This window comes from Vicia villosa, linkage group LG6, assembly GCF_029867415.1.
Source record: "Vicia villosa cultivar HV-30 ecotype Madison, WI linkage group LG6, Vvil1.0, whole genome shotgun sequence".
Classification (NCBI taxonomy): domain Eukaryota; kingdom Viridiplantae; phylum Streptophyta; class Magnoliopsida; order Fabales; family Fabaceae; genus Vicia; species Vicia villosa.
Window position 1 is genome coordinate 105,876,006 of NC_081185.1, and position 10,349 is coordinate 105,886,354.

A 10,349-nucleotide genomic window follows, 5' to 3' on the forward strand; every position below is an offset into this window, starting at 1 on the left:
AAACTTTTTCCCATGACTTATAGTCAACCTAATTTATGCTAGTATTTTTAGTGAGCAGAATCCAAACATAATCTTAAAAGCATGAATAGACCCACCAGGACTGAGGCTCGTCTCTAGTCAAACATTCTTAGAAAAAGACCCCTGCACACTCCAACTTCAAAGAATTTTCTTATGTTCTCACTTGCCAATGGGAAAGTCCTCTTGAAGGACTAAACACGGTCTTTCTGGTTTGGTATGACTCATAGTGTTTTTCCATTGCCAATGGAGTAATATACTTTTTCCTAGATTACATTCACACTGCCTCAGGGCCTTTAAAAAAATTATTTTAAAAAAAAAACATCTCTAACGAAACTTGCATTGGTATAGTTGACTGCTAATTAATTAGACCAGACAAAATAGCAAGGCCAAGGAGAAGGGGGTGGAGGATTTAATGAAAATTACCTTTTTCCTTTCTTTTCATTTTATGCTTTTTTGAGAAATTATCTTGTTAAAGGACCTTTTTAAACCTGATTTTTTACAGAACTATTGTACAATTAGTTACACTTCATAGAACCCAGGATCATTCTCGTGTCTGCATTTTCCCGCTGAAAAAAATCCCCCCCACATCAAATAGCTGGAGATGCCTTAGTGTGAGCCTATTCCAACCTCCATATCCTATTTACTTTCCTGGCCGGAGGCAAAAGCCAACGAGCTAATTACTAGCTACGGCATCCGTGATTACCCAAGAGATCCGGTTGTATTTGTCTATACATCAATGCAATCTGCTTCTGCAACTCATCTGGATAGTTAAAACCAGAAAAGATTAGGACCAAGCACTGAATCAGAAAACGAAGACAGTCATCAATTATTTCAGGCAAACGGCTCATTTTGATCATGTAGAAGTGTGTACAACATTCTTCACTAACATCCATACATAGTTATATACACACAAACACAGAATGATGCATACACAAGCACTCGAGATGAAATCAAAATTTCTAATAAATATCAATTTATAAATATTCAATTCAATGCAAACCGTAATAATCACACCAAAAAATCTAAAAACCAAACTTATTGCATTGGATAGCATTGGTCTTCAAATCAGTTTTGTATGTACTTTAGACGCTGAGTTCGGGGAGATCACATGTTCAAATCCTAGAAACAGCTGCTATGGCTGTGGAGTTAAGAATGCATACATCTAACCTGAGGTTGTTGTGACGGACATGGATTGGACGGTGGTGCCTCTGCCACACCTTTCTACCCATTTTCAGAACGATAAATAGTGATTGTTTTCCTAAACTTTTTCTGCACCACATCAAAAATAGTGGTGGTCGATTGTGATTGAGTTTTTTATGTTAATTAAATATTTTTAAATGGTCATCTGATTTGGCAAAATGGAGAATTATAATCAGATGGTAGTGCAAGGCAATTATACACTAACTAACAATGCATATCCTTTAATCTCTCAAGTAAACTATAATAACCTTAGAGATGTGTATACATTTAAATAAATGCGATCAGTTTCCCAAAGAAAATGAAATTTAAATTAACTCCAATTTTCTCTCCACATTCTTATTTTTCAACCACTGCAAATATACCATGTCTTGCCTCGCCTTCCATTTCATTACCCAGCCCGATGAATATGAACAGAACGGGGAAGAAGATCACAGATGATACCACTCATTCAACTAACCTTATGTTATAATTATATTACACCTACTACTTTTTGTCTGATTGCATGGTACACCTACTACAGTGACCCCTTTTTTCCAATAAATTGACAACCTACCAGTACCTCTAACAGCAGATTTATGTTTAGGACTTCAGGGCCCACATTAACCTCTATATATTCTAAAACCTATAGTAACAGCATCAAAAGCGCCATATTAATGAAGAAAGTGATGTCCTAAACTAATGACAGATCAGAATCACTTGTTACAGGTTTTGGGCAATTTATAAAAGCAAAGTTATGTCACTATCAGCTATAGACAACCAGTAAACCTAAGGAAACAAATGCAAAGAATATAATGTCTCAAAACAGGGTGAAATCCACAATAAAAGTAATACGAGAGAAAACATGCCCTTACCTGATAACTTATAAAACCAACTGCCACAAGAATGCATTGTGATGGACAAATACAAGGGGGGCCATTTGTATTGAGATTTCTTTAGTTTCTATAAGTGGCATGAGAGTAACACGGGTTAACTGGAACCTTGATGCCTTGACTGCAAACGATTGTGTCGTTTTCTCATTAACTCGGCTTCTCTTGCTATCTGGATATCTGAAGGCCAGAAGATTTGACAAAAAACTTTGCAAATAAAGCGAGGTAGCAACCCCACGATTATTATAAGCAAAATTGTTATCCAATATGTAGGAGACGTTGCCAGATGATAAATAGTCCTGCAATGATTTTGAGGCACATTATATTATAACCTAGGGTATGTCATATATATAACACAGAATACTTATTGTAGAACACGTGTGACTGACCAGTAATTAGGAAAGACAGGTATGGAATCCAATATCACCATGCAACCATATGTAATTACTACGGATCCCCAGACAGCAATATGAGTTATTAATAACCAACGGTTGATGTCCATAGCCAGGTGCACATTTACAAGGATAACAACTGCAATTGTCCACAAGCTTCCCATGCTCCATATATCGATCGAACTATCCTTATAGGTAAACAACGGTGTGTAAAAGAGAACGAGGCTCTGCCATACTGTGTCAAGCATTGTGATCCAAAATAATTGCATATTGTAAGCTTCTTGCCTGTAACCAGTACTATACAGTTTCGGATACTGCAAAAGCGTCCTATGACTCAAGTCTTTGTCCAAAATACCAACAAAAATTGTGGGTACAGATGTGTATAGCACAGAATAGAATACACTACTCCAATCTGTTAATGCAGAAGTTGTAGAAAAAGCCGTGCATAATATATACCTACAGACAAGGAAGACAGTACATTAAAATGGTAAAACTCTCGTAAAACAAATCTGCAACTAATATTAAAATCCAATAACTTCTTTGAGCCCAAAATTTATGATACACCGTATATAGTACCTATGTTGCTAATAATAGCGCAGCAGCAGTGTAACAAAATCCCTAACTTTTTAAATAGCAGTGCCATCGCATTTTGATGGCCACTAGGGTGATTTTGGGGGAAAATCGCAAAATCCCTAACTTTTAAATGAATCTTTAATTTTATTAAGGGTATAATGGTACTGCAAAGCTTCTTCTCCTTGCTCTGTTTCTCTTCAAAGGATTTTATTCAACTCATTCATCTCGCTCGGTTTCTCTGTTTCTCCTTTTCTTTTCCCTTATTTCTCTCTTTCTCAGTTTCTCCTTTTTCCCTGTGTTATATTCTCTTTTTGGTAATAGAGATGCAGAGTTGGAGGTGGAAGAACAAGAGTTTGAATCAAATGACGAACGAGATAACATTAATGTGGAGGAACTTAGAAGTGAAGACGAGGCAGATGCGGATGTGAAAGCATGACTTCAATTACTTTTAAGTTTTAGAACTTGTTTTACTTACTTTTAGAACTTGATTTAGTCATTTGAATACTTGTATAACTTGATTTTGATGGGAACTCGTTATGATGGGAAATGACAGGATGCTAATAATTGTCCCTTTAATTTTGTGTGTTTTCTATTTTTGAGTATTTATGAACGTACATTGTCTATTAGTCTTGACCAGTGTTGTTAATATCGGATCGCGGAAAATATCGGATCACCAAAAACCCGATATGAGAAATATCGGATATCGTAACGGGCAAATAGCGGAAACCATAGAGGCGGTTAAAATAAATATTTATATATAATATAAAACATGAAACACATATAAAAGCTCCTAACATAAACAATTATTAAAAAAGTTTTGATGCTTCACTGCCGCTTTCCATACTATAACAAATGTATAAAAACAGAGGGTTTAAGGACTTGAAAACAGAGAACCCAATGGAATGGAATGAAAAGAAACTAGTTTGAGAAAACTAGAAGAAATGAAACCAAAAAACAAAATTGAGAAGAAAACAGAAAGGATATAAGAATTTCCTGGATGAGATGAATGACTAGGAAGAATGAATGTGGAGAAAGAAAATAGTGAAGAGAAATTTATGGTGATGGACTATGACTCCTATTAGTCCTACATATAATCACACCAATTAATATACCTCTTCACATTCACTTCTATTTTTGAGACTACCAAGATTATGTTAATATTCATACAACTCTCCACTTTATTACTCCCTCCGTCTCACAATAGGTGTCCTCTTTGCAATTTTGAGACGGAGGGAGTATTACTTTACCTCTTCACATTTTCACTTGATTAGTCTGCACCTCTTCACACTTCACAACCTACTTACTAATTATTACTGGCCACCTCTCCACCTCCTCGTAGCCTACTTTTTCCTTCCACCTCTTCACATTCAATATTTCAATTATTATTTAATATAACTTAATAAAAAAAATCAGATAAATATAAATTCTGATATGAACTTCAGAACCGGTATACCGGTATACTAGAAAACGGCCGAAATGCGGAGCGTCGCGAAATTGAAACGGAATATCGGATATCGTATCGGATAGGCAAATTCCGATATGAAAAAACGGTATATCGGCGATATAACCGATATTTAACAACACTGGTCTTGACAACTAGTCAAACAGAAATAATAAAAAGAATGTAAAAGAAACTCATAAACACAAGGAAATCAACCATAGTATCCAAAGAAATTCATACATACCAAAATAACATCAACACAAAGACAGCATTGCGGTAGAAGTTGTACAGAACTAAATAACCGACACGCTGGTAATTCCAGTGTCCATGAACAAGAAGTAATCTTTTCAAGAACTGAAATTGTCCCATAGCGAAATCTGATGCCATCACTGCTTGACGTCCTTCCTGCCCACATATTCCAACACCAACATCTGCCATTTGGATCATTGACACATCATTGGCCCCTGTCAAAAGTATTCCAAAAAAAAAAAAAAATTTACTAAGCTTATATCAAGTCAAATCTTATTTTAAAGTGCATCGGTGAATACTAGTTGAAGCTTGATAGCCGCATCTTACTGGAAAACTATAAGTAACCATCAACCGAACCCCCCAAGAAAAATCAAATGCAAATTAAGGGCAATTTTATCCTAGTATAAAGAACTTACCGTCACCTATGGCCAGTGTCATATCATCTGTGCGGCTCTTTATCAGATCAACAATTCCAGCCTTCTGTAAGGGTGCCACACGGCAACAAAGTACAACCTTACAGGAAATTGCAAGGTCAAAAAGCTGTTGCATAGAAAAAGGAAATCAGCTCAAATTTGAACCAGTAGATGTGTACCTCCAACAACTCAAACAGAAAAAGCAAGTTTTAGATGCCCAACAAAAATATAAAATCTAAAAAATAAATCTTTATTCTAATGTGGAATAATGATTATACCTCTGACTCCAGTTCCTTCTCCAAAATATAAACCAAACTATTCCCATCAATTATGAGTGCCAATGGAGTATCAGTTCCTTCTTCCTTTCCTAGATTCCATTTGGGCAAACTCGTTGACTTTGAACAATTAGGAATATCAAGAGCGCCATGTTCAGCATTGGTTTTATGCTTCAGATTCCGATGCCCTCTACTTGAACATCTCACAGCATATTTGGCTATTGCATCACCCAAAAGATTTCTGCATTCCTCTTCTGAAGTGCCATTTATAACAATTTGCTGCATATCTGCACTGAGAAGTTTGCAGGAAAGACCAATTGAAATTGCCGTCTCTTGTTTATCACCGGTAAGAACCCAGACCTTGATTCCAGCTTGCCGTAGGGACTCAATGGCTTCTGGTACACCCTCTTGCAGCTTGTCCTCAATTCCAGTTGCTCCGAGGAGATTTAAATTGCATTCTATAAGAGCTGCAGTTTGACGTAGTTTAGTAGCTCTGTCAGTTAACGCGGTGCTAGCCTCTCCATACCTGCTTTGCCACTCCTCAAGTTCCGCATCAGAAAGACTTCTAGAGGCAACCACAAGGGTGCGCAAACCTTGTGATGAGTATTCATTCAAATGGCTCTGAGTTGCATTCAATAAGCTACTGTTGCTCTCACTGCCATTTGCCAAAATGCTAAACATTGATGTATCAGCACCTTTGACTAGCACCTTTACCATATTGTCAGGAAACCGAATAACAACGGACATTCTCTTTCGCACACTATCAAATTCGTGCAGGCCTAACACGTCCAACCTATAAACCAGACATGATAAAGTTACTGAGTAATCTAAATATAGCTTACATAAAAAGTACAAAACTGAACTAGAACGTCTAATGTAGATAATAAATTCCCATCAATCATGTATCCCAGCATCATTTAAACAAAATGTAACAAGTAGAAACCCATTGTTTAAACAAAATGTATTAAGAAGTAACCCATCTCAAAGGAAGTCACGATCTACCTGAGTTTCTCACCGTTGATGTCAATAACAATATGTCCAGATGTCCGCTCAAAAAGAGTGTATCCATATGCAGAGGCCGCAGAAACTAGAGCTTGTTCATCAGGGGATTCACCCTGGTAATCAATGCATTCTACATATCCATTTGATTCACTTGTTCCACAACCAGAAAATCCGCCATCACTAAGTATAGGAATCACAGTATTACAAGCAGCCAATGTAAGAAAAAACTCATGAGCAGCTATTTTTTCATCTCTATTTGAGTTTCTATGCAGCATGGTCATTAGTTTGGGATCAACTGCAATTTCAGATTTGAGCTTCCATCTCCGTTTCGGAATAACAGTTGTCGTTGCTACAAAACCCAAAACTTGTGATAAGTAAGAGCTATAATTCATTATAAGCTTACAGATGGTTTTTGTTAAGAACTAGTGCGGCTGACATATTCAGACTCAAAGCAAAATATTAAAACTACTGAAGGTTATACATAGCAAATTCATCAATTAAGTATGCAAGCAAGACGAAATTGCGCAAGGGAAACAAAACAGACAGCTAACACATAGGAAGCTTTTGCTCTCATACAATAATTATAGATCAGGTTTTCTATATTTACGTAGCATTAACACTAGTAGGTCCATCTCAGGATCAATTAGAAGTAGTTCAGTAGTTGAACAGGAAATGACAATTAAATATATTGGCACCAGCCTCATTAACCTGTCCAGAAAACTAGCCATTAGCATAAACCAAAGCTAAAAGCATAACTTTTGCATTTCTCAACTTTGCATGAGAAATCAAAATTTCCCCATAATCTCAACCCATAAATATTAAGAATTTCAGTAACAAGAATTTCAAACCGCAACAGCAAGACAAGAGACAATGGCACTACACAGCAACATCAAGCAGTCTAAAGTTACATAATTATATAAAGGGGAGACCAAATACCTGAACTGTTATCAGTAGTAACCAAGGAGCTCCCATAATTCTTCCCATGTACACTAGCCCTCCGGAATTCCATCTTGTTTTCTGTTAGCGTTCCTGTCTTGTCTGAAAATACATAACGTATTTGACCCAAATCTTCATTTATATTTAATGATCTACACTGAAACCTTGATCCAGAGCTAGGGTCATACATATCCATGTCTTCAATCATGAAGTATGACTGACCCAACCTAACCAACTCCATTGTGATGTAAAGAGATATGGGTATCATTATCTGAAACACTATAACAGAACTTAAAAAGGAGAAAAATGTTTCCATTGGTATCCCATAATACTTATATTTCTTTCCATTATCCCGGCCATTGTTGAGGTATGTTTTTCTGTAGTAAGGCAAGGTATCAAGCTGGTCCTTGTGACGTACCAGCCAAAGACACATCCCTATGGCCACAACCATACACATGATGAAAAGAAAAATCGACAACCAAAGGGTTTCTCTATTCATATAACCTTCCAGTCTGCTTCTCTTGGAAGGAGAAGCCGCACTGTTCAGCATGGCTTTTGTTTCCTGACCAGCATAAACCACAACACCAATTATCCAATCTGTGTTCTTCAGTTGGCAACCTCGCAGGACAATGTTTGACTGGCTAAGGGAAAATTTAATTCCATTGAACTCCATATTAGCTGTGAACTCATAAATATTCCGGTTTGGCTGCTCACATCTAATAATCCCAGAAACATCACAAACCTCTGACGATACCATAGAAGCCGTTTCCTGCTTGGCATACCTTGTCTTCAAATTTGATTCTCCATCCAAATTCATCGTCTGAATATAGGCAAGCCCGCTCGGATCACTTGTCCCCAACAAGACCATATCAGCAGGAATGGTCTCATCAGCAAAGATCTTAACAACCTCACCAGCCTGAATCCTTTTCCATATCATGGACCGGAAATCACCGGACTGAAGAACCAAAGACTCACGATTATTCTCATTGTTATCCGACCTATGTCTCCTCCAATCTTCATACCCATCCTTAATAGCAGTAACACAAAGAACAAACAAAAGCGGGAAAAGGGACACCGTCCTCCCAAATACAGCTAAAGGAGGAAGCTGATTGAGTGCAGCAATAGCAAGGAAATACAGATAAGCAACCCTATGGAACTGAATAAATAAATTCTTAGGCAAGAATGTGATAAAAGTATATCTACTAGTTCGAATCTCATTCCCAGTAAACTCATACTTATCATTCGTTTTCTTAGGATCATTTATATAAATCAACCTAGCACTATCCTCATGTAAGATCTGTTCATCAAACTGCACACTTTTATGACGAATCCTACGATTTGTACTTGCTGCAGCTGGCGCTGACGAAGGTAACGAAATCTCAAAGGGCACGGTATTAGCATCATGCAGTTCCATCCCACCCCAGGATCGCAGGCGTCCCCTTTCCTGCGTGGGGCATTCCAAGGGAAACCGCGAATCAGGGTTTTGAAACTCTGTTAAAGCAGGCGATAAAACAGAAACGCTACTGCTGTTATTTGTGTTGTTGTTGTTGTTGAATGCAGAGTGGAAGCTGCGATCTTTCGCCAACACAACGTCCTGGTGGTGTTCCGCGGTTGGAGGAGTTAATGTTACCTCGTCGAAGAACGAAGTTCGGGATCCCGATCTCCGGCGGTAATGAATCACTGGAGGAACAAGATCTGGTTCGGAGAGCAGTGGTTGATTAGAACTCATGTAGAATTCTCCAACCACATTGGAGAATCCATTTTTACAATCAGAAATATTTAATCACAGAGCTTGATTCTTCCCTGAAATTCAGCGAAATGTTATCGTAGGTGAATAATTTGATAAAATCGAAAGAAAATTACATCGAAATTCGAAAACAGCATGGATGCGTAAGGAATCATGGATCAATTCCATTTCGTTGATGTTTGTTTAATTTTGAAACCCTAATGTACGATCGTAATAATAATATAATAATATAATAATGATAATAATGTAAAAATATGCAGAGATACAAAATTGAAGGATGAATCAGAAAAGAGAGATGAAAAAGAAGAAGAACCTGAGAAATTGAAATGGGAGAGAGATGGAATCAGGTGTTGCAACGGAGGAGAGAGAGAGAGGGAGAGAAAGAGAGAGGGGAGCGGTGAACCACAATTCAATCCTTTGTGTTGCTTTTCCTTTCCTTCACACTTCTCTCTCCTTCCTTTCTCGCCTCTTCCTTTCTACGGGCCACCACCTAACCAACTAATGCCATTACTCACTCTTCCATTTCGTTACTTTTTTTTTTTCTCCTATTTTAAACTTTGCTTTCAAAGGGTTTTTAAATGATTAAATGTATAATTTAATAATTCATTCCTATAAATATATTTTATTTTTTTTCGTTTTAGTTGCTATAAGCTTGTTGATTGATTTTTATTTTTTTTAAATTATATATAATTTTTTTATTCTTTTGTTTTATTTCGACCTATCTTAGTGTATGTTTGGTTTGGCTTTTGGAAGGGCCAAAAGCACTTCTACGGATGTAGAATTGATTTTGAGTGATTTTAAGATATTTGTTTAGGCAAAAGTAGAATTGATTCTACTTGAAGTTAGAATTTGTAACTTCTGCCTTCAAAATTGATTCTGAATGTTTTTTATACTGAAATTTACATAAATGTATCCAAATATAAATCAATTTTGCCAAATAGAATTAATTCTACCAAACTCAATTCTAATAGAATCAATTCTATCAACGTGAATCTAAACACACCCTTAATTACATTACATTAAAGTTATGTAGTTTGTTTTATTCTACAAAGTTTGTATAGGATGATTTGAACATATCATTTAAAAATGAAAGTATTATCTATTATTAATCTTGAGTGTAAAACTATAATGTGGAATCAAAATTTTGTGAATGAAGTAAAATATGAAGATCAAAATTATAATTAAATATTTTAATTTGTATAAAATTTAATTATGCTAAAATTATATCTATAATATT

The 10,349-nt window shown here is 36.4% G+C and overlaps 1 protein-coding gene across 1 annotated transcript; it reads right to left on the reverse strand.

The window, feature by feature from the left end:
• Positions 1-426: 426 nt before the first annotated feature.
• On the reverse strand, positions 427-9,632 carry LOC131609472 (phospholipid-transporting ATPase 1-like). Its single transcript, XM_058881167.1, has 9 exons — positions 9,426-9,632; positions 7,366-9,168; positions 6,430-6,778; positions 5,431-6,220; positions 5,156-5,279; positions 4,735-4,954; positions 2,474-2,932; positions 2,070-2,383; positions 427-778 (listed from the first exon to the last, which is right to left on the reverse strand). Exons 2-8 carry the CDS (start codon positions 9,092-9,094, stop codon positions 2,185-2,187), a joined length of 3,870 nt encoding a protein of 1,289 aa, XP_058737150.1. The 5' UTR covers positions 9,095-9,168; positions 9,426-9,632; the 3' UTR covers positions 427-778; positions 2,070-2,184.
• Between the last annotated feature and the right edge of the window lie 717 nt (positions 9,633-10,349).